This window comes from Momordica charantia (genome assembly GCF_013281855.1).
Source record: "Momordica charantia cultivar OHB3-1 chromosome 9 unlocalized genomic scaffold, Mcharantia_2.0 BLBB01000009.1, whole genome shotgun sequence".
Classification (NCBI taxonomy): Eukaryota; Viridiplantae; Streptophyta; class Magnoliopsida; order Cucurbitales; family Cucurbitaceae; genus Momordica; species Momordica charantia.
In genome coordinates, this window is record NW_028275167.1 from 21,791,287 (window position 1) to 21,816,956 (window position 25,670).

The 25,670-nt window shown below is 34.2% G+C and overlaps 2 protein-coding genes across 2 annotated transcripts; both read right to left on the reverse strand.

The window, feature by feature from the left end:
- Nucleotides 1-3,982: 3,982 nt before the first annotated feature.
- Nucleotides 3,983-8,219, reverse strand: LOC111018296 (BAG family molecular chaperone regulator 1). Its single transcript, XM_088116831.1, has 4 exons — nucleotides 7,637-8,219; nucleotides 6,706-6,962; nucleotides 6,015-6,161; nucleotides 3,983-4,396 (listed from the first exon to the last, which is right to left on the reverse strand). The coding sequence occupies exons 1-4, from the start codon at nucleotides 7,851-7,853 to the stop codon at nucleotides 4,181-4,183; spliced, it is 837 nt and encodes a 278-aa protein (XP_087972957.1). The 5' UTR covers nucleotides 7,854-8,219; the 3' UTR covers nucleotides 3,983-4,180.
- Nucleotides 8,220-24,458: 16,239 nt separating this feature from the next.
- Nucleotides 24,459-25,391, reverse strand: LOC148209200 (uncharacterized). Its single transcript, XM_088117446.1, has one exon. The coding sequence runs from the start codon at nucleotides 25,389-25,391 to the stop codon at nucleotides 24,459-24,461; it is 933 nt and encodes a 310-aa protein (XP_087973572.1).
- Nucleotides 25,392-25,670: the final 279 nt, after the last annotated feature.

Consider the following 25,670-nt stretch of genomic DNA (forward strand, 5'->3'; position numbering starts at 1 on the left):
AGTTCTCGGACCAAGAAGTTCTCGAACTAGTGGTCCACACCGGCGAACCACTAATTTGAAGCATGGACCAGACTGACAGAATAAGAAAAGATGATATGGTCAGCCATGAATCTCGTAATTATTAACTTCTTCTTTTCTTTAAGAAACATTTTTGGATCTTCTTGCCAATCTACTCGAACTTCTTGCTACAACTTTGAGAAATCTACACTTGAAGCCCATTAGGATAAATATATTCTCAAGGTAGGGAACACATTTCTAATGAAATCCCTACCTAATGAGTGGAGACAATTGTCATGGATAGATAATTAAAGTCAAACATGATGAAGCTAGGTAAGAAATCCAAAATGGGTCCAAGATGAGAGAAGCCCAAACCCAGAACCTTCGCCGGAGTGCATAGACCTGACTCACAGAAGGTGGGCCACCCGAACAATGACCATGGGTTGGCGCCGACTAGTTCTTGGCTACCGGCTAAGATCTATGATGGTGACCGTCTAACGCTCTTAAAAATGGGACCGACCATAGGTGGCTTGATAAAGCTCCACACAACAAGCCAAAGACCCTTCAATGTGATATCCGACCCACAACAAGGTATGGAAGCACAAAGGGATAGGTTTCCTAGGAATACAAGGATTCAACTTCTATAAATAGGAGGAAAAGCTCAATTGTAAGGTTACGCACAGTAACTTTAGTCTTAACTATATTCAACTTTCAACCTCCAATTCTAACTTAAACATCGGAGAGTGTGTGGCTAGCACTACACCAGTGTATAATGTTCTTTGTTTTGCAGGTCAACTTCGAGTCCTTGTGGTGAAATATTTGGTTAATAGGTCAAGCCAAATTTCTACATCAACAACAATATATTTTGTGTGTATTACGAAAGTAGTTTTATGTTCTCATTATGTGTGGTATAACATCAATGTTGTTAGAATGTTGTAGGGGATAATATAAATCAATATTGTTGGATGGAATTATCACATGTCACATATCGACATCAGAGATCCTCGATCACCATGATGATTAGAAGAGTCAAATGAATCCTTTCTTTTACACAAGTCCAAGCAACTCAATGGTGGAAGTCGAGCTGAGCCACATTCCACTATCTAGTAGACCTTTACCAGGTACGAGCCGACCATGAAGAGCACCTATAGATGCAAGGATAACGTGAACATGTTCTCCAACAAAGCGCCGCATTTCCCTGAGGTCAGAGAGCCGTTGGAGCGCTATCGGAAGCCCTCTTAGAAGCTAACTAATAACTCTCTAAAAGAGAGTGTTTTGTGGTATAATTTGGGCAATTTTGGTGTGTAAATATGAAAGTCCTAATCAAAAGACCATGCAATTTTGGTGTGTAAATATGAGAGTCCTAATCAAAAGACCATGAAAAAAAAAGAAATCATTCAGTTAAGTCCCCAAGCTGTTAGAATTCTCAATTCCCTCATTTTGAATGAATTATGCTTAATTATGGTTGTTTTGTATAAGAATTAGAGAATTTGTTGAGGGCAAGCCAAGTGCTTCCAAGGCTGTGAAATTGTTGCTGGAGCATGGCAGAAAGATGCACTTATGTTGGAGCCGGAAGCTGCTCAGGATGCTCTAGAGCGTGTGACTGTGCAGTAATTTATTTGCACCAGTTTTACCGTGTCCGTACAGCCTCCTGGTGGTGCCCTAATTTTTAAGAATGCGATATAAATAGAAGAACAGTGCCCAGCCGCCACAGGGAGCCCTAGAACAGAAAATCCATTTGGACAACGAAATTAGACAACATTCCTCACCCATTTCGAGGAGAAGCCAACGAAGAAGAAGTCGAACCTTGCGTCTCACTGAGCTGGAGGAATCTTCAGTACTGCTGCTGAAGCTTCCTTACTTAATGGGCTACATTGCTTCTCTACCCACTCTTCTCTTTTCTTTTGTTATGAACTAAACCCCACCTTCGGGGGGGGGGGGGGGGGGGGTGAACTCGCTGTAGCTCTCGTTTATTTATGTTTTAGTAACCCATGTATATTTATGCTGATTTAATAGAGGTGTTTTTATTCTTTCATCGTACTGATTTTGTTTTGCCAACATTATTGGTTTGCTATGCTCACTTGAGGCTTGAGAAAGTCCTTGTGTTGCGTGTTTGCCTCTATTTGCGTAAGATTTCTCTATTTGAAGTAGAATGGTGAGTACTCAGGATGAAACTCACCCTTTCGTGCCTATAAACTGTTCGTATTGCTTGTTTAGTCTACAACGGGAGTTGGGGTTAAACATGTTTGGGTATCTTGGGAGAGAGCCATGTCGGTTTGGGCATTCAGTATCTTGAGTTTACTAGAGCATAGCTAGACGTGAGTGAGAGCATTTGAGTGATTCTCCCTCGATTTACCTTCATAACATATCTTTTTCGCTTTTTCTGTTGTTTTCCGTTTTCGGATGCTCTAAAGCAAAATCGTAAAATATTTCTATTCTTGCTCATTTTACTGTTACAGCATCCATACCACTCTAAACAAATTATTTTTTATTTTACTTTTTGGTATTCTTATTTACTATTTCAAGTAAAATTGTAATCCCTATGGAGACGACCTTGTTTTTATACTACAACGGATTGTTTTGGTGTATACTTGCACCAATTTTCGCCTAGTTGTGAGGAAGCAAACACTAACCTCTATAAATAGAGATCCTCGTTTCTCACGCCAGGTACATAAAACTATTTTCTCTCTCGAGTATAGATCAGTGTACTGACTTGAGTGTCGAAGTGCTAACTCTATTTTGCAGGTCCTTCATACATTGGTATCTGAAGTTCGAGCTTTGTGATCGAGACGCGGTCAGAAGATTCGGAGGGTGAGCAACCACAGGAGAAACAACCACCAACGTTTGGTGCAACAGCTGCATTCCACTTATGGCCATTGAAAGCATTCCGATTATTCATAAGATTCGTTCAAAAGAGCATTTTCCTAATCTTCTAATGCCATGACCTGAGTCCTAATCTCCTAATGCTCGTACTCCAACAGCTAAATGGCACCGCTCGGCTCCCGAACCGTACGTGAGCTACCTCGTACGGCTCTTCCTAAGAACTTAAAGCCCCCTCTTTCTAATTACGAGCTCTTTTGAATTTGCATTGATTTCTTCCCCGAGCTTGGACCATGTCTCTTGAACAATCTCAGTACATATGGCGCTCGGTCTTTCATTTTGATGTTCCTACTTGTGCCTAGAGAGAGAATGGGCACGACTCGCCCTCTCCCCGTTCTACCATCCAAAGCATGCCGGCCATTCGAAACTCTGGGGTTGGGTCGGATAACTAACGAGGTCTCGGTTGATTTCCCTTCCTTTAGCTACTCAGATGTTTCATTTCGTTGAGTTTGAAAAGTCCCTTGATCATTTTCGTGATCAAACAAACATTTGTTCATAAATAAGATCAAATGAATTACTTCATTTAAAATACTACCCCGTACACATAAATTTGATGGTGTATGTATTGGAAGAACATGATATGAATAGCGCAAGACTTCAAATTATGATACAATTTTATTTAAAAATATTTTCTATGCAGTTTTGGCATTTAGGTTTAGTCAGAGGTTATCTAAAATTCTTGTCATTAAGTTGTTCGGTAGATTATTAGTTTTTTTTTAATTAATTTAGCTTTTGAACTTTTCCACCGTTCAAGTTAATCAAGAGAACTTCTTGAGCCTTTGTAATTTCACGTCTTTTTAGTTGCATGAACATCCAAGTAAGTTTGATTATTCTATCTTGTAGAGTGTTTGACTCTTGAGCTATCGAGCAATCCATATTAAAATTAAAGTGGTAAATTATTAGATGTCATCTTAAAATAGGTATATAACCCCATATATGCTGTATTTGAAACTCTTTCTACAGATTGAATTAACAAATGTACTCATTTAAATCTAGCTCAACTAATGAAAATATATCATCGACAAGAAGATTAGAGGTAGTTCGAATCTCCACCTACATGTTGAATTCGAAAAAAGAATACAAATATTACGTTAACCCTACAGTATGTACTCGAAGTATATGCGATCTACTAAGAATCAAACGTTTCTTGGAAACATATACCACACGAATTTCTCTAAAATAATAATAAGCAAAAGAAAGTATATATTTTAGCTCTCTTTATGTATTAAGTTTTGTATGATTTAATTAATAATTTACATATTACTTTTTTTTTTATTTTTAAATGTGATGATGATATATATTGCTAATCAAAAGTTTCCCATTTTGTTGTGACTACCACTGATTCAGAATTCCTTAGTGCTTCTTCCTTCAATATTCTCACACCCTTCTGCCTCTGCTTCTGCTTTGGCTCCAAACTCTGCTTTCCCTTTTTGGTGGAAATAACACCATTTGAGTTTCCTTCAATGTATTGCAGCTTCATCATATCAAGAGTTTCAATTTTCTTTTGAACTTCCCTCACCTTTCTCAATTAAAACAAAAGAAAAAAAAAGAAAAGAAAAGAAGATAAAATTATCAAAATTTGTGATTATAAATGTATGAGAAGTGTGTTTGTTTCTGTGTGTGTGTTTTTTTTCCAGAAGATTATTAAAATTGTCAACCAATTCCATAGACAAATTTTGGTATCTTATTTCTTTTTCTTTTAATAGTTCAAATAACTAATTCGTTTAATTTTGGTTCACAATTGTAGGTAAGAAATGAAATCGAAAGGTTAAAGGTTAAAATACTATTTTGTTCTATGTACTTTTAATTTTGGTTCATTTTGGTCTCTATAGTTTTAACTTTAGTTCATTTTAGTTCATATATTTTCGAAATGTTCATTTTAGCATCTATACTCTTGGAAAGTGTCTATTTTCGTCCATATTTTCAAAATTTCAACATAAATTCTATACATATCGAAAACTCTTTAATATAAAGTCATGGTTATTATATTTCAAGAAATATATTGAGTTTGGTGTTGTGTTGAAATTGTGATAGAAAAAATAAAATTGAAAACTAAAATGAATGGATAAAAATGATCGCTTTCTAAAAGTTACAGAGTATAAAACAAATCTTTTAAAAGTATAGAGGCAAAAATAAAATTTTGAAACTATAGTACCCAAACTAATATTTCAACCGATTTTAAAAGAACATTCAATTATCTATATTTCTTTTTTTTAATAAAATTGATTTTTAAGTAAGGTTTTTATTTCTTTACAAAAATTAGAAAGTGAAAGAATTTCTACCAAACATATGTATATTCTATTAGTTTTAGTAAAGAGGAGACAGAATAAGAAATGACTAGACAGATTTTTGTCTTACTTGTAAGAATAAGAAACAAAACAAATTTAAAAAAAAAATCCATTTGATTATGATTTTATTTTGGGATTTATTTCTTTTTTGTTTTTTGTTTTTTTGTTTTTGTGTTTGTGTGTTTTTTTATTATTTTTTTATTTATTTGTATTCTTAAAAAGTATACTTGTAGTTAATTTTCTTTATTTTGTAATTTAGTCTTAAAAATTCTTTAAAAATCTTAGTCAAAATTTAAGCTTTTTTATTTTTTATTATGGAAAAAATATATTCAAATATCTGTTTTTGGTTCCGAAATTTGCCAAGATTTTAAAAAGTAATTAAAAAAGTGAAAACTAATTGTTATTATATTTTTTAAAAAACAAAACATAAAAATAGGTTTAAATATTATTTTCATCCCTGTGTTTCACATTTTTTTTTGTTCATTTTGACACCTATACTTTGGAAATATACTTTATTTTTTGTCTCTATATTTTTAATTTTTGTTCATTTTAATTTATATACTTTCAAAACATTTATTTTGATCATTGTACTTTAAAAACGTGATCATTTTAGTAATTTATTTTTATTTTTATCTCATTTATTTCGATCATAATGTTAACATGTTACTGAATTATTTGAAATGTAACCATAAACTTGTATTAATGAATTTTCATTGTGTATATAATATTTATCAAAAATTTGTAAATAGGGGTCAAATTGGTCACTTTTTCAAAATTACCGTTAGTTTTGTATATTAGCTTATGAAATGCCTAGAAAATGAACATGAAATGGAGTCAATGTTTCATTACCTGTTCTCTTCTCTGCAATCTCAGGTCTCCCACAGCATCAATTTCATCCAATTCAATCAGTTTTCTCATAAGCATTTCAGTCAAATTCTCCACTTCCTTTTCTGAAACTCTCCCTTCGTTACAAGCTCTCACTTCAAGACATCCCACCTATCCAAAATTATTGAAAAAAAAAAAACCCCCTTTTGAAAACCCATGAAAAAATTTCAACCCTCCAAAGAAATGGAAAATAGTAAAAGGAAAAAAAGGTTTAAATCCTGTACTCTTGTATTTTTAACTTTAGTTTATTTTGGTCCTGTACTTTCAAAAAGTTGGTTTGATCTTTGTATTTTGTTCATGTTGATCCACATGCTTTTAAAAAGTGATAATTTTGGTCTTATTTACAAAATTTTAACACAAATTTTAATACAATTTAGTGACCAAAATGTTTCAAAAATTTAGTGAGAGAAAGTGTTATATTAAAGTTGTAATTGAAAGAAATGAGATAGAAATGAAAATGAAATGACCAAAATGATCCATATTAAAAGGAAAAGAATAAAAGCAAATGTTTTGAAAGTAAATAATGAAAATGAAAATAATAAAAGTTGAAAGTATAAGAATAAAAATAGACCTTAGCTATAAAGACCAAAATAAACTAAAATTGAAAGTACACGAATCAAAATAGTACTTGAACCGGAGAAAACTTGCATATTACCTCTTGAAAGAGCTTATTGACTTCAAAGTTCACTTGTTTTAGCAACTTAGAAGACTTTTCAAAATTAGCATTCTTTAGCATTTGAATGCATCTTCTTTCCCTGCTTAAAGTGTCTTCAACCAACACAATTTTGGAGCCATCTTTGACTCTTGCCACATCTAGATAGGCCTTTGAATCCCTCTCTTTCTTTTTGTATATTAGCTTTTGCTCTTCTGGGTGGAACCCAGTTGGTTCTGCCAACAACTTCTTCAATTCACCTGTCAAAAATTATGCATATTTTGATTTATTTCACAGCACCCTTTAATCCCTATTCTCCATCCTATTTGTACCAAAATTGCCCAACAACATCAAATTCATCCAACTATTACTACAATATGTAGTACGATACGTGGACATAAACCCGAATGATTTTGCTTTTCAGACCACTCAAAAGACAATTTCTTCATCTAATTGCAACAACAACAAGCTGTCTTTCTAGATTTTTACAATAATATGATATTGTCCACTTTAAACATGTGTACTCGGATGATTTTACTTTTTGGATTCTACCGAAAAGTCAATTTATTTTACCCCATAACGCTAATGACTCTTTCTATATCTTTACAACGGCATGATAACATCTACTTGGACTTATATACACTTCTGGATTCTACACTCAAAAGACAATATTTCTCTATCCAACGAGTTTCTCTATAGTTTTTACAATAGTATGATGTTGTCTACCGTTTGAATCCAAACACGAATGATTTTCCTTTCAAAATCAATCAAAACACAAATGCCAGAAATTTTTTCCCAACTTTTCAAGATGCATGTACAATATAGAACCCAAATCCACCTCCAAAACTCTATCATATGTATCAAAGATTTTGCCCATTCAATCCCAAGCATTTGAGAGATTGAATAGAACTATAAGAAGAAAGGTGTGGTTTACCAAAGCTTGAATGAGAGCTGATTTGAATATGATGGTAAGAAGAGCCATATTTGACCTTGACTTTAATGGTGGGAATTGAGAGACTTTGATCAAAATCCCTCATTTGAACCAGCATTCCTCCTGGCCTAATTTCCAACTCTGAAACTCTCTCTCTCTGCTGCATTTTCTCACTTGAAACCATTTTGCTAACCTCTGCCTTTGTTGCTGCTGCCTTCATTTTTCCCTTTTTTTTTCTCTCTATTTTATTGAGAAACACAAGGGAAAGAGGAAACCCAGAAGGGGAAGGAAGAATCTTTTGAGTTTGCCAAAAGCTCAATCATGGAATCACAAAAAGAGACTCAGTTGTTTTTTTTTTTTTCTTTTGATTCATTGCTTTGGAAAGTTTATAGAGAGAGAGAATAAGGGAATTTAAGACAAAAGGGAAAGTGAGAGTAATGGCCAGCGAACAAGTTTGAGTGGAAGGAGAGAAGAATCTAATCTGTGTAAAAGGGAAATGAAGAGAGACAAGAAAAAGGCAGTAATTGGAAATTAGTGAATAATAACTAGAGATTTGAATGGAAAGTAAATTTTTTTTAAACGGCTTTTTGATGTACTAAAGAGAGAGAAATGTCAATTGATTTGAAAAGAGAAGAAAAGAAAAATGCAAAAGCAATTATCAGAAGTTGGAAATTGGGAGGAGAACATGTTAAGGCCAGCTCTGCAGCTAAAAAAATCTGCAGACAGTTGGCATCTGTCTGGTTTCCAAAGACTCATCCGTCAAGGGTATTTTTGTCAATTCACAACAAAACATAAGTATATTTAAAAAAAATGTTTGAATTTTGATAACTTTTCCCCACTGTTTGTTATTGTAATTCTAAAACTTTCTTTTTGGTCTCTTTGCTGGGAAGTTTTGTTCATTTTGAAATATTTATTTTGGTTTTCGTACTCTTGAAGGAAGACTATTTTATACCTTTCTTTTCATTTTCAGCGTAACATTGCACTTATTAAATTTCTTGAAATGTAGCTATAAATTTGTGTTCAAGGATTTCAATTGTGTATAAAATTTGTGTTAAAATTTGACAAATATATTGAGACCAAGTTGGTCACTTTTTTAAAGTAAGAATACCAAAATGAATGTTTTAAAAGTATAAAGACTAAAACAAACACAATTTTTCGATAAAATCTTTCTTGGGATCTACTACCAATATGTCGTTAACATACAACAACAAGACAATGAAGTCTTTTTCACCAAATATCTTGAAATATGCACAAGGTTATGAATTAAGTCAGTTGTATTCAGGCTAATGACGAAGGAATTAAATCTCTTATGTCAATACCTCAATGCCTGTTTAAGATCGTAAGGAGATTTGTTAAACCTCCAAACCAAAGTTTTCTTTTCCTTTTACTTCAAAACCTTTTAGTTGAAGCATATAAATTTTTTCTTGAAGATCTGCATGGAGAAAAGCGGTTTTTTAACATCTAACTGCTCTAGTTGTAAGTCAAATGTAACACACATTGCCAAGACTATTCTAAAAGTAGTAAATAGAGCTACTGGCTAGTTCACCACCTTTTTGAGCATATCTTTTTACCACCAATCTTGCACGATACCACTCCAATTGATCATCGTTATTACGCTTGATCTTATACACGTACTTGTCACTAATTAGCATTCTCCCTTCGTGGTAGCGTTACAAGTTTCCATGTCTTATTCTTATCAAGAGCTTCTATTTCTTTTTGTGTTGTTGTCATCCATTGAGTAACATTTGGACTAGTCATTTCGTTTCAGAGAGCTAATAATGTGAACATAAAAGACAACTTGCCTAATTAATGACATTTAAATTTGTACAAAATAAGCATGTTATCAACATATATGTAAATATTATAATCACACTATCAACTCCAAATAACTTTAAGCGAAACATACTAAAGTACTTTAAGAGCTTGTTTGATGCTATAAAAAGAATTTTAAAGCTTGCATACCTTATTCTCTTGATTAGTATTAACAAAGCTTTTTAGGTCATCATAAAAATATCCTCCTCTAAATCGACATTAAGAGATGTTATTTTTTACATCAATTTGATGTATAAATAGGCTATGAATAGCTACAAACGTGATTAGATATCTAACAGTAGCTCTTTTAATTACAAGAGAATATGTATCAAGGCCATGTTTTGTGTGTATCTGACAACCACTATAAATTCTTATTGAACCAATTGGTCTAATTCTTTAAAAATTTATTTACATGTATCAAGGAATGTATATAATGTATATGATGATACATTACATATATAGTGTATTTTTTAATAAAGATTCAATAATTAAACTATATGTTATGAGAGAAATATTTGAATAGGATTCAAATAATTAATATGAATTCATATTAAAACTAAAGGTTATACAAGAGAGATGATTCAAATATATAGTTTTAATTAAATATGTGATATTTAATAAAAAAATAATTAATTGTTACTTATTTATTTAATATTAAGATTTAAATTAATTAATTGAATTTAATTAATTTATTTATTATTAATTAAATAAAAAGAAGAAGATATGTTGATGTTCTTGGGATTTCCCCTAAATTCAAGAGAAGATATCATATATCCAAAAGGATAATATATCCTAATGATCATAGATTTTCTCTCTCTATAAATATAACAGTAGGTTGAACTCTATAAAGGAAAAAAGATAAAAAAATCTCATAACTCTCTTACTCTCTCGATCCGTTGCAATTGGATCCAACAATCCGAATTCTCGACTGAGAGACATAGCGAGGAAGATCAATTGGTGTTGCATCGGGATTACATGAAAAAGAGTCTTCAAAGCTAAAATCCAACATTTCTTCCCTGTTTTAAATTTTTATGTGTTTTAAATTTCAAAAGAAATTCAAGAATGCGTTCTACTGCTTCCGCTCTAGGATTTACATCCCCTTCATTTGCATCTTAAAAAAACAACTTTCTTGCTAAGAAACTGTTACTTTTATGCCAATTGTGCATTTCCGTCATAATATTTTAATATCAGGTACTCTCTAAGCAAAATCGAGGAAATAAAACTTACATAGGTCGTTTATGCTTCAGGATCTACCAACCATTATTTGGATGATGCCTCATCTCCTTAAACATTTATATGGGGCCGATCTCGACGCTCTGGTGTTCTTTCTACATTTGACATTAATTAAATAAGTCATTTAAAATAGTTAGTCGTGATACGTGTAAGTACGAACGACATATAAATACTAGTTTGGGTTGCCTGATGGTTGTAGGGGAGCTCCGCCCTGCTCTTCTTTGACTTCTCTAACTTGCTCTGATAAAATTTTGCAATGGGCGATTAGCAATGAATCTAAAGAAGTTGTAAGAAGGAAAAAATATTTCTGTACCCATTTGATACTAGTCATCCAGCTTCTCAAGTCATACATGAGACTTCTCACAAGCTACCTCAAGAGGTCCACTTTTTTTAATGGACATGTAAATCTGCCTTGGTACTCCTTAAACATTGATTGTAGCTCATTATAAACATACTTTCTTATTGCTTCGTGTGATACGTTCAATTTGAACCAATTCTACAAAAACAAAGTGTATGGAGTAAATTTATGTTATATCATTTTAACATATGAAAATAAATAACTTACCAGTACGAAATCTCTAGCTTTTATCCTATCGACCTTTGGTGCCTGCTTCCAATAGGTGTACTTCAATGGGTCAAAATTCTCTCGGACTATGGACCCAATAGAATTTGACATATGTGTAGTATTCTTGCATATTGGCTTCCTTAGGGCCTCATCTATTATAATGTCGATTTTCCCATCTCCGCCATTTCCCTGTCCAATTCCAGAGTTACATCTCTTCCCTTAGTAGGAGTAGTGGTACCTGAAAAAGTAATATAGTTAAGTATGGATGATAAATAGGAACCAAAACAAAATGTTGAAGTATACTAACTGGAAGGGATGTCTTGGGATTCGTCTCCCAACTTTTCCGGTCGTTGCCCCTCCTTGAATATATTGTCTGCCAAGCTTTTAGTAGTTGGAATCATACCTATGAAAACATATTACAAACATTATCAAAACATAAAAACATTGCAAAAGTAAATACTTATTCACGCTATGTATTTAATCACTTTCAAAGTCATTCGCTTCTAAAGTTTCTGAACTATTAGCATTAGAATCTTTAATATCTTCCTCTTCGTAGTTTATAAAATCATCATCCTTGGTTGATAGTCTACTTGTATTTAGTTGTTCTTAAATGACTTGTCGATCAACAATAGTGGGACTCGTGTCATCTCTACAATAAGACCTATTTGTGATAGTTTCATCGACTGCAATACCACATTTACCTCTAACAACTCTACTTCATCATTTTCAAGGTTTTCTACTTCTGGGACGTCCCACAAGTGTTTAATATTTCCATCATGATGTTTACTCTTACCCCAACTGTGCATTTTTGGAATATAATGGCAATGTCTCATGAAGGATATTCGGCAAACCACCAACAAAGTGTCGATTTGGAAATCCGTTAAAAGTAATACGTTACTCCAGACGGTTTCTATTATTCGTCGGGAAAACTCCAGACTATCAATGTTTAGTCGGGCAATATTATTTTGTCCGATGATTTAAAAGGTATTGGTAAAGCACAAAATTATTGTAGTGATAAGTGGCTCTTTAGTCGATGAACCATACATCAGCCAATCTGACAATCTTCAATGCAAGATCATACATCATACATCAGTATTGATAGTTCCAATACTGATAATCTTTAAGGCAAGATCATTACAACTAAACACATATTCTCGAAAGATAGGTTCATAATGATGGAATCATTCTCATCGAGAGGTCATGTGATAAGTGGCTCTTTAGTTGATGAACCATACATCAGTCAATCTCTTTTTCCTTTAACAGTTGTCGCTCCTTCACAAGAATGTTGGCTTTTTTAACCTTAATATAGGTTGATTAATTAATGTTTGATGATAACAAACACACTTAGGGGATGTTTGTCACAATGATATATTAAGTTTGGAGTTATTTAATCTAAAATTGTTTAATATGGGGAGTAAATATGAGAAGTTAATTAGTTTGGAGTTATTTAGTCTATGTTCGAGTTGAAGAGTTATTAAACTTGGAGTTTTGAAGTCTGTGTTTGGGGTAAGGAGTAATTAAGCGCTCGTTTGGTAACGTTTCTGTTTCCTGTTTCTTGTTCCTATTTCTCATTTTATGAGAAACATACATGTTGCAGATATATATAAACAAGCTCATTGTCATATCATTCAAAATCTAAAAGAAATTATATTATAATTGGACATAAAAAACTAGAAGTAGATATTCAAGTTTTAAATCTAAAAGACATTGTATTATAATTTGAACGGAAAAATTTAAAAGACATTGTATTACATACAGATTTTCATTCTATTTGAGAAATAATATTTAAGTCATCTTTCTTAGTGATTGTCATATCTCTGGGGTGGTATCTTGGCCTTTTGCTTTTGTAAAGACAAGACTTTTGATGTTAGTTTAATATGTCTTTTTGAACATGTAAGGTCCACATCAACCTTGTCTACATAATTTTAGCTTTTCTTTTCTTATTTACATCATTGTTGCAACCTAAAAAAAAAAAAAAAGAAGTTAGTAGATATATTAGTAAATAAATAGAATATTAGTGGTAAATTGATAGTAAATAATAGCATTATTTCATAAGGTATATCAATAGTAAACCAATGTTAAATAAATAGTAAATAATTGGTAAATCAATAAGATAGATTAAGACACTTACATATTGCAAGTATATCAAAAGTATATGAGAGTTAGATAATCATATTAAAAGTATATATCACACATATATTGGTGTTATATCAGCACATAAATATCATAGTTATATCAATATGATAGATTAAAAGTCTATCAATAAGGTAGATCAACACATACATATAGCAGATATATCAGAAGTATATATCAGACATATGTCAGTGATATATGAGCACACAAATATTATAGTTCATCAATATGATAGATTAAAGGTAAATAAGCACATACATATTGCAGATATATCAAGTTTTGGATAGATCCATTGACATTTTATTATTTGGGTCTCTACTTGTTTTAAACGTTTGCCATATTAGTAAAATTTAAATGTTGATGCTAAATGTGTTTTTTTTTGTCATAATTGCAAGTGCCCCTTTTTTTCCTATTTAATTAATTGAATTGAATCAAATGTTGAAATGTAATTATTTTTTATAAAAAAAAATTAATTTATTTAAGTTTAACATTCTCAAAATTTATTTTATATCAATACATAACTATATATACATAAAATTGAATCATAATTCATATAAATATATATTTTTCAATAAAAGGAAATTATAAATATTCATAATTATGATGGAAAACAATTATATATATTTATAAATTATAAAAATAAAAATCTTTAGATTATTACTTAGAAAACTTCAAGATTTATAATTGGGAGTGTGGAGAGAAAGGTGAAACCGAAGCAATTAATAATAAAAGTTAAATAATAAAAAATATGAATAAGAAATAGAAAAGTAATGAACGGTAGTAAAAAAGAAATGAGTTGTGGCACCCGAGTAGAGAGGAGGGGTACATGAATGAATCGATACCATATCCGAATAAGAAGGTTCTTGAAAATAATGGAAGCGTGATTAAGAAAGACTTAAAAGAATTGATAGTTACTACCTATACTAACAAGGTGTACCTTCTTTTTCAGTAGCTCAATCATAACTCCAAAGTTAAACATGTTGGGCTTGGAGCAATCTTGGGATAGTGGTGCAGCCTGGTCATAGGGGATGTAAGGGAATGCTAGAATTAGGTGCCGAATCCGAATTCCAAATCTTGGTATAAATCATGAGCCTTAGGCGTTATATGAGTAAAGAGAAGTGAAATGTGTCGCAACGTCATCGCGACGCGGAGTGGCCGACGTCAACCCCTGAAGGATCTCTTACGAGATAAGGGTTTAGAGTCGCCACCAACTATCCACAAGGTGTGGTTGGTCACCTAAAACTAAAAACAATCTGCGAAAAACAAATTTTTTGTTCGGGAGTCGATTAAGCGTAGGGAAGATGTTAGCACCCTACAAAACCCGTTTTAAAAACGGTTACCAAATTTTGTCTTAAATTATTCTGTTATATTATTTGGTCTAACACAACAATATTTTTGTGTTTTTATTTTAAATATCTTAAATTTATTAATTCATATTTTACGATAAAATATTAATTAACAATTATGAGTGGTATAAAAGTCATTATAAAAAAAGATATCACCTCGAGAGTATTGAATAATTCCAACCTTCGTCATTGGAGCTAAAAAAAAGAATGATAAATAAAAAATATAAAAAAAAAACTTCATGGCACATGAAGGCTCGAATTTGGATTGCAGTTGTCAACACCTACAGCTCTTACCACACCCTAAGGTAAACTTAATTTTCTCTTTTAAAGTAATAAATCTTATTTCTTTTCTAAAAAAGACTTTATTTTAAAGAATTTATTATTAAACAATTTTCTTTATTTAAAGAAACTCAATTTATTTTAAAACAAAACTTATTCACTCAATCTTTTACTCTTTTTTCCAAAATAATTCATTTAATGAAATCTTATTTTAGAACAAGTTTGGCTTTAACACAGGCGTTGACCTCAACTTGGATCAGATTCGATTTAACCGAAAGAGAAAATTCAATAGGTATGACTTTAACACAAGCTTCGACCTCAACTTGGATTAGGTTCGATTTAAACGAAAGAGAAAATGCAACAGACCTGGCTTTAACACAAGCTTCGACCTCGACTTAGATCAGGTTCGATTTAACTAAAGATAAATGTTTGATCACAAAAATGACCAAACTTGTGAACTCGGCTTAGACGAAATGATGACATTGAGGATGAGTTAAAACGTGCTGAGCAGGAGACCTGCAAGAGAAAACATTCTGATGGCCAAGTCAGGAAAAATCTAAGTTGTATTTGAGACAAAATACAGTGTTCGCGTATTTGGGATAGAAGCAAATGATTTCTATATATAGACAAGGTCTCCGACACCCGACAGGGCCTCAGCGACTCTTTAAGGTAAGCGTGAATCACGTCGTGCTGTCGTGGAGTTTTTCGGAATATGTGGCTGAGCAAGACACATCTAGGTCGGTTCAAACAAATAATAGGAACCAAACCAAATAACGGGCGTCGACTCGGTAGACAGTCGAACGTGTTTTTCTCTTCCAATTAGGATGTGTCACGTGTGAGGTAGAAAACGAGCTTCAACATATTAAAATGCAATTTTCCATCTTATAAGGATTAGAAATCCTCCTAAACTTCCCTAAATGTATGAGATTTACACTTGACGCATGACGATAAGACTAACAAAAATCACTTGTTCATGCAAGTGCGAACTTCCAATGGTAGTATGCAGTACTTATCGCAAATGATGTTTACAAGAATGACGAGTGCATCTACAAATGTGCATTGCCCCAATGTCACTAATGAGAAATGATGTTCCCTTTTATTTATTTTTATTACTTGAAAATGTGTGACAACATATGATCTGTTTTTTATTTTTCGTAACCAACGAAACCTTCATTACATGATGCAATAATGTATATGTCTACTGAAAGCTAGATAGATGCAATATGTAAGCATGATACTCATTTTTGTTTTAGCTCAAATAATGGAATGTGACTATGAATGCACAATGCATATTTATTTATGCATGATATCCATATTTACTTTGGCACAACTAATGAATGTAACTCCGAATGCATAGCGCTATATGAATGCATGATATATGTATTTTCAATATTTAACAGTGATATGGAAACAATTTATTTCTTGAAGAATATATATGCAAGTGATGTGAATGCATGATTTGTGAAAATATGGTTGAAAGAACAAGAAGTTTTTCTATATTTGGTAAATATATTGTCCTAAGTCTACTCTTATCCTTCTTATTTACAAATATTTAGCAAATAAAAACAGTAATGTTGACATCAAAGGAATCCTGTCAACTATTTTTCTTTTTCCTTTTTTTTTGCTTTTACTTTTTTTTTTATTATTTTTTATGAATGCCTTCACTTAATAAGAGATCAAGGTAATTTCTCAACCATATTAGGTTGGTGGGGGTTCTTTTTTAGATGTATCTCATGGGCTAGATCAAAAAACTATCAAAAGTAATTCATAACATTATACATCTTGCTTGATTAAACTGCTTCATAAACTCAGTCTTGTAACTGGCAAGAAGGTTAGATTCAAGAAAAGAAATTTAACATTAGGAGCAATGGAGGGTGGAAATCATGATTTTGCAATAAAGCTTGACGATGATTAAAAGTCAGCAGGCTTCATTTTTAAAGAAAAAAAACCAAGAGTTCATGGATATTTGGTCAAATCTCAGGAATAATAAGGATTGATATATATTTTTTTTATATATTGAAGATTTGGGTAAGAGATTACAATCAAATATATAGAAGAGTAGTAGTCATCCAATTTCTTTCGACAAATAACTTTGAGAATTGGTTGCGTAACTCCCCATTCTCATCTACCTCGCCCATTCTTTGAGATTAGCTTAAAATCTTTGATAAAAATTTTCTTTCTTGCCTTTAACTTCAAAATAGTTCCTAACGATCATGTTTCTGCAACCCACTTTTTTAATATAAGGCTCCCTTTTTAATTTTGGCTTCCAATTGTAGTTCTTTATGAGAATATTGTTACAGTTCCCTTTTTTAATGTAAATGACCTCTCTTTCAATTCTTCAATTTCAAAGTGTAGTTTTCTATGAAAATATTGTCTGACACGTGTAGCAGAAATTGTTTACCGCAAGTGTACGGGTCAAGTTTTAATAAAGGTGGTAAGTAATTACCAAGATCGTCCACTGGATTGGGTTTCTAGTCACTCAAGTACTACCAATATTAATGTCCAATTTTATCTAGAGAAACAATCAGGAATTTCTTTTGACACACAAAAGATAAAATAACAAAGTGAATAAAAAGACTCTAAGAAAATTCTTATGGAGAACGGGTCCTAGGGAAATGATTTCACCAATTGAATCTACAAGCGGACAAATTAAACCTGCCGAGATTGAGTATGCAATTAATCTATAAGTCAAGAAATAAAGAATCATAAAAGTCTCTCCCGAGCACAATTAATTCTTCCACTTATTAAGAAACCAATATCCCTATCTAGTTTCATTAACAAGCAGGGCCTTAAGTCTTAATCTTTTAACAACCTCTAAGATAATTCTAAATCTCCCGATCTTAGAACTACCTCAGTCATGCATTCAGGTTCCAAACTAAACCACCTATCCCGAGCATAAGATTCAGATTTAGCAACAATTAATCCATGATCAAGAGATTAAAAGCATTAAGCAAATAAATGCATAAATAGATTAAAAACAAATCAATTAAGATAAATGTTAATAAATCCAACGGCTATGTCAATCCCTAGAACAAGAAGATTCGCTACTCATGTTCACGAAAATACAATAAAATCCCACAAAGAATTTCATAATAAATCTAAAAAAGATAAGGGAAATGAGAGAAACTAAAGTCGTAGTGTCGATTGACCGTCCCCGACTCAATCTCCTCGATCACGAGCCCTCGAAAATCTTCTCCTCAGCCTTCTTGCCTCAAACCTCGAGCCCATCCTCTACAAAATCCATTACCCCCATGTGAGAATCCCCCAAAAGTGCTTAAAACGACACACTCATCTTTCTCTTAAGTTAGGGCATCGCTACAGCGCCATGGCGCCGTCCCAGATTTGTGATGGACATGCAAGTTCGTAGCGCCATGGTGCTACAATACAGTGCTGCGGCGCTATCATCGAGGAAAAGAGCCCAAGTTTCGTCTGCAGGGCGCCATGGCGCTGTGTACTAGCGCTGCTTCTTCGGGATTTTGCTACCAATTCTAACCTGCAGGCGTGCCATGGCACTAAATGATGGCGCTGCGGTGCCGATGTGGTTTCATCAAGCTCCTCTTTTTCGTTCTAGTTTCCCTCAATTGATCGCTTATGCTTCAATTCTTTCTAATAGCTTGATCCTATAAAAACATCAGTTATGCACGTAAATAAGCCACAAATGACCGAAAATTGTTAAATAATTTCTACCTGAATATCATGTGAAATGTGGTGTATAAAGTATACTATCAAAATACCCCCAAACTTAGCTTTTTTGCTTGTCCTCGAGCAAACAAAACTAGTTAATGACCATTAAAGCCAAGCAGACAACTGACACCTAAAGCACGCTCATCCCTGAACATCTCGCAACTCAATATGTTGACTCCCTTTTCTAAACCCTTTCAACCTTTTAAGCTAAAAAAAAAAATCGGTAAGTCAATCATACATCCTACGAGATCATTCCATATGACAATCAAGAGGTTAAGTAGTGAACGAAATATTTTGAAAAAAATAAAACTCAAGCATCTCATCAACTTCTTGAAATCAACAGCAAAGACTCAACACTTTCATAGGATTTCACTCAAATCTCTCAACATATTTTCAAGGTATTTTAACTCTCAGAATCAGAACAAAGCATATTATTACCATAAACTTAAGACACCAATTCAAACAAGTGGTCACAAAATGCATTCACCAGCAAGTTCTAGAATTAATATGCCAAGTTCGATCACACACAAGAATGAAAATTGAGCAAGATGTAATGGATTGCTCTAAGGCTCAAAAGCTCGCTGTGTATGTAAATAGTGTCAAGTCAATGGCAATTTTCATTCAATAATCCGACGAGAAACCATCATAAAATTTTCAAGAAGGAAAACAACAACATTCACACTTAACTCTTTCATGCATAAGGAAACCACTCAAAAAATGCATTCATAACCCACCAAAATTTCAAGGATATTAATCAGAATTCAAGGTTTCAAAAAGGAGATCAGCATATATGAATCAGAGTAAACCTATCATCCAAAAATAATTATTACAGACCAGATTCCACTACCCCCAAACTTAAATGTTACATTGTCCCAATGTAAAGAAAAAAAACAATGCAATCAAATTAAAAATAACAGTCCGAACAAAATATGAGGGAGTAGAAGGAAACTGCCCTGAATGACGACGTAGAGTCACTGGTCCTCGGAAGAGGTTGCGATGATTGTTGAGCCTGAAAGCATTGAACAAGATAGTCAAATTGCAGCCTCTGGTTCACCTGAAAACGATAGAACTTGCGTGAAAGATGGTGAACTTCCTCCTCAAGTGGTCGGGGAGCGCGCTGCTGTGGAGGTGGGTCGGCATGGACTTTTGGTTGTTCTTCCGCAGGGCCTTCAATCTCCATAAGGGGCTCCCACCCACGGATAGACAAAATGTAATATTTGTCCATCACACTTTTGGGACCCAGCAATGTCTCCGTGGGGTCGCAAACAACACCAACCTTCTTACAGAGGCCGGTTATCAACATGGGATGGGGAAGGCCGTCGGTTGTGGTACCGCGTCTTGCATGCTTAATGCTCTGTTTGATAATCCGCCCAACATCAATAGACTTACCTGTAACAATGGCGTATAGCAATATGGCTCGTTCTTTAGTGACGTCGCTCATGTGGGTCACTGGGAGTAGCTTTGAACAAATAAAATTGTGCCAAACTTTATTGTGAACACTCAGATCTGCAGATTTGAAGGTAATGGCTTCACCGTGCCGCATTTTCCATTCTGCATTCAGGCGGCATAAACTACGAAGGATCTGATCCATATCAAGCTCCTCACTAGCATACCGATTATAGTCGTCCCGATCAAAATTGGGAAGCTCAAAAAATTCATTGATAGAGATACTGTCGAAAGCCACGCTCCTTCCCCGAACAAAAGAAATATTGGACCTCTTCTGGATATTAGCATAAAATTCACGAACAAGGGGGACCATGGCGACATTGGGTTGCTGAACAAAATTGACCCACCTTCTAGAAACAATATTCTCATACATGCTCTGTTGGTGGACCTCATCATGCAATAGGTCACGTTCCTGAATAAGACTTTTATGGGCCGCTACAGTAGAGAACCAAGTGGATGCCTCCTCATTAATAAATTATTTTCTATCATATGAACTAGAAGAGGAGGCACCACGTGCTCGTTTTGGAGCCATAACAGTACAAACACAACAATACGACAACACGCTCTAGAAAAGTACTAACGCTTCAAAATGTTTCAACCTAAGTGGATAATCTCAATAAATACAACAACAGCCAAATATCACTGTGTATATCGGCCCAAAACAACAGAATCTTACTTGGTTGGGAAGAACGTGTGGATTTGACAAAAACCCACAACTTGAACGCCCAAAATCGCTCAAAAAGAACACGCAATCCTAAAATAGAGGGTAGAAACCGTGAATTGAGGATGAAATCAGCCTAAGATGGAGGAAAATCGAAGAAAAATCGAGCAAAAATAGAAGGAGAGAGGCGGAAGAGCGCTGTGGCACTTAGGGTTTTCGAAAACGGTTGGAAACGTTGGGCCGAAATCTGGGTTTAAAAACCCAGAAATCGCTACAGCGCCATGGCGCTCTACTCTCGGGAAATTCTGTTGGGCCAGGCGCTGCAGAGCGCTATAGCGCCCTTGAATGCGCCATGGCGCTTCCACGCGTCCGCGAATATTTTTTTTTCCTACACAAAAAAAAAGTTTCATAAGCGTATTCTCTCTTCTTCGTTGAGTAATGTAGAGAAAACATTTGGAGAATTATCTTCCAAGGAGCAATAATTCTTGTGTTTCTTTAGGAGTGTTAGTGTTCAATGATGTATTGTATTCATTGTTCATTGGCTTCAGCACGTCATGTAGTTAGCATGCAACCTAATATCTCCTTTGTCTTGACTTTGAGCCTCTTAAATTCCTTTTATCTCACCTTTACCTAAGCCCCATTACAACCTTTATCAAAGTCCCTTTGATTTTGTGCATTCAATTCATATTTGAGAGGGGAGATTTGATTCACTTGCAAGCTTATGGTAATAATATGCTTTGTTCTGATTCTGAGAGTTAAAACACCTTGAAAATATGTTGAGAGATTTGAGTGAAATCCTATGAGAGTGTTGAGTCTTTGCTTTTGATTTCAAGAAGTTGATGAGATGCTTGAGTTTTATTTTTTTCAAAATATTTCATTCACTACTTAACCTCTTGATTGTCATCTGGAATGATCTCGTAGGATGTATGATTGACTTACCAATTTTTTTGGAGCTTAAAAGGTTGAAAGGATTTAGAAAGGGAGTCAGCATATTGAGTTGCGAGATGTTCAGGGATGAGCGTGCTTTAGGTGTCAGTTGTCTGCTTGGCTTTAGTGGTCATTAACTAGTTTTGTTTGCTTGAGGACAAGTAAAAAAGCTAAGTTTGGGGGTATTTTGATAGTATACTTTATACACCACATTTCACATGATATTCAGGTAGAAATTATTTAACAATTTTCGGTCATTTGTGGCTTATTTACGTGCATAACTGATGTTTTTATAGGATCAAGCTATTAGAAAGAATTGAAGCATAAGCGATCAATTGAGGGAAACTAGAACGAAAAAGAGGAGCTTGATGAAACCACATCGGCGCCGCAACGCCATCATTTAGTGCCATGGCGTGCCTGCAGGTCAGAATTGGTAGCAAAATCCCGAAGAAGCAGCGCCACAGCGCTAGTACTTGGAGTTTTGAAAGCTGTTCTGTAAGCCCATAGTGCATCTTCCAACTTCAAAGCCCAATCCTTTCGGTTTGTTTTGACTGTTTTCTCCAAAATCTGCTTGATTTCCGTGTTAGAAGTTTCAGCTTGACCATGAGTTTGAGGATGATAAGCTAAAGAAATTTTATGTTTAACTCCATATCTTGTGAGTATCGAATTAAACAATTTATTACAGAAATGCCAGCCTTCATCACTAATAAACGCGTGTGGAGTGCCAAATCTAGTAAAATAATTCTTGTGCAAAAATAGTAACAGTACACGTGCATCATTCTTTTTCGTGGCCACAACTTCAACCCATTTAGAAACATAGTCAACAGCCAATAAAATATAAATATACCCATGCAAAGAAGGGAAAGGACCCATGAAATCAATACCCCAAACATCAAATAATTCTACCTCTAAAATAGCAGTTAAGGGCATTTCATGACGTCGAGAAATATTACCTGTTCTTTGGCACCTGTCACAAGTCTTTGCAAAAGTATAACAATCTTTAAAGATGGTAGGCCAATAAAAACCTGATTGCAATACCTTAGCAGCAGTACGAGTAGGTCCAAAGTGACCACCATAAGGTGAGAAGTGACATTCATACAAAATATTATTGATTTCCTCAGTTGGTACGCACCTTCGAATGATTTGGTCAGAACAAATTTTGAAAAGTAGAAATTCGTCCCACAGGTAATGTTTTACATCATGCAAGAATTTTTTCTTTGATGAGAGTTGAGATCTGGTGGTAACTCTTCCTGCAAGAAAATTAACAAAGTCAGCAAACCAAGGAATACTAGACTCTACCTGATACAATTTCTCATCAGGAAAATCTTCTGTGATGGGGAATGTTTTGGGGTTGTCCTGTTCAATCCTCGACAGGTGATCAGCTACCACATTTTCACAACCTCTCATATCCTTAATCTCAAAATCAAACTCCTACAAAAGAAGAATCCATCGAATCAGGCGAGGTTTTGCATCTTTCTTATTAAATAAATATCGAAGAGCTGAATGGTCAATATGCACAGTCACTTGAGTGCCTAACAAATATGGCGTAAATTTATCAAAAGCAAAAACTACAGCAAGCATCTCATTTTCTGTGGTAGTGTAATTTTGTTGTGCACTGTCAAAAGTCCTGCTTGCATAATAAATTGCTCTGAAAAATTTATCTCGTCTCTGGCCCAAAACTGCTCCTACTGCAAAGTCACTAGCATCACACATAATCTCAAAAGGTTGACTCCAATCAGGAACTACAATAACAGGTGCAGAAGTCAGTTTCTCTTTTAACATATTAAATGCTAACAAACAATCATCAGTAAAAAGAAAAGGAGCATCTTTTTCAAGAAGATTACATAGAGGTTTTACAACTTTTGAAAGATCTTTAATAAAGCGCCTATAAAATCCTGCATGTTCTAAAAAACTCCTAACTCCTTTTACATTCATTAGGAGATGAAGTTGTTCAATCGCTGAAATTTTAGCCCTATCAACTTCCAATCCCTTCTCAGAAACCTTATGCCCCAAAACTATCCCTTCTATGACCATAAAATGACACTTTTCCCAATTCAGAACAAGGTTAGTTTCTTGACAACGCTGCAAAACACAAGAAAGATTATGGAGGCAAGTGTCAAATGAAGAACCAAAAACAGAAAAATCATCCATAAAAACCTCCATGATGTCCTAAACCATATCAGAAAAAATAGCATCGTTGAAATGTAGCAGGGGCATTACACAACCCAAATGGCATTCGCCTAATGGCAAAGGTACCATAAGGACATGTGAATGTCGTCTTCTCTTGGTCCTCAGGAGCAATCGCGATCTGATTATAACCTGAATAACCATCAAGAAAACAATAGTAAGGATAACCTGCTAATCTATCAAGCATCTGATCGATAAAAGGGAGAGGGAAGTGATCTTTTCTGGTGGCCTTATTTAATTTTCTGTAATCAATGCACACGCGCCACTCAGTCACTGTCCTAGTAGGGATGAATTCGTTTTTGTCATTTTTTATTACCGTCATCCCTCCTTTCCTTGGCACAACCTGCACAGGACTCACCCAAGAACTATCAGATATAGCATAAATAACCCCTGCCTTAAGAAGTTTTAAAACTTCGGCTTTTATTTTACCACATCCTTCACAGCTGGGTTTAGTCTCCTTTGATGCTCAACTGATGGTCGAAAAGTATCTTCCATTAAAATTTTATGCATAACTATCGAAGGACTAATACCTTTTATATCAGTAATAGACCATCATAAAGCAGATTTATGAGTGCGCAAAATTCTCAACAATTTTTCCTCTTCTACTTGGCTCAAAGAAGCAGATATAATAACAGGAAAAGTAGAAGGCTTACTAAGAAAAGCATATCGAAGATGAGCAGGTAATTGTTTCAATTCAAGCGCAGGAGCTTTCACAGGTTCATCAATGTTTTCATTAAGCTCCATCACATCAACTTTAACATTTTTATCATGAATAATTGGTAATCTATTAAGAGCATCATGATAAAAAGAAACCTCGTGATCTAATTCCCCTATTTCCTCAATATCATAACCGAGCATGCATTTTTCAAGGGCATCAACAAATGAAACAAAAGATCTTATTTCAGCTAGAGTGGCATCAACAACATCTATCCTATGGCATGTACTTACCTCCTTGGGATATTTCATGGCACGAGATATGTTCAACACAACGGCCTCCTCATTAACTCTCAAAGTCAACTTACCCAATTGCACGTCTATCAGAGCACGTCCAGTTGCTAGGAAAGGTTGTCCCAAAATTATAGGAATCTCTAAATCTTCTTCCATGTTCAAGACCACAAAATCCGCAGGGAAAATGAATTTGTCAACTTTGACGAGAACATCTTCAATGACACCTCTGGGATAAGTGATAGGTCGATCAACTAGCTGTAAGGATATTGTAGTTGGTTGCACCTCTCCAAGACCAAGTTTCCTGAAAATAGACAAAGGCATCAAATTAATAATGGCACCAAGATCACATAAAGCCTTATTAAATGATGAACTACCAATAGTACAAGGAATAGTAAAACTCTCTAGATCTTTCAATTTCCATGGTAGTTTTCGCTGAAGGATTGCACTGCACTCCTCAGTGAGATTCACCGTTACATAAGCCTCTAATTTTCTTTTCCTAGTCATAATGTCCTTCATAAACCTCACATAATTTGACATTTGTTTCAGCGCATCTGCAAAAGGAATATTAATGTGAAGTTTCTTAAAAATTTCTAAAAATTTAGCAAATTGAGCATTAATCTTTTTCTTTTGGAAACGCTGAGGATAAGGTAAAGAGTTATGAAGACTAGAAGCAATAGAACTAGTAGGCTTGTCAGCCTGTAGAGTAGGAGTGGCCTTCTTTACAACTTCCTCCTTATTTTCCCGTTCCTCAGTTGTGATGACTGGTTCTTCCATTTTTTTTTCTTTTCAGTCTCCTGGAGCTCCTTTCCGCTTCTC

What these genes read in the sequence shown, in the direction of transcription:
- LOC111018296 (XM_088116831.1), bottom strand. Translation starts at nt 7,853, where the DNA reads ATGAAGGCAGCAGCAACAAAGGCAGAGGTTAGCAAAATGGTTTCAAGT. An exon ending in TCAATAAGCTCTTTCAAGAG is followed by an intron (nt 6,162 to 6,705) that starts GTAATATGCAAG and finishes AATTTTGGATAG; the next exon opens with GTGGGATGTCTTGAAGTGAG. An exon ending in GATTGCAGAGAAGAGAACAG is followed by an intron (nt 4,397 to 6,014) that starts GTAATGAAACAT and finishes TAATTGAGAAAG; the next exon opens with GTGAGGGAAGTTCAAAAGAA.
- LOC148209200 (XM_088117446.1), bottom strand. Translation starts at nt 25,391, where the DNA reads ATGTCAAATTATGTGAGGTTTATGAAGGACATTATGACTAGGAAAAGA.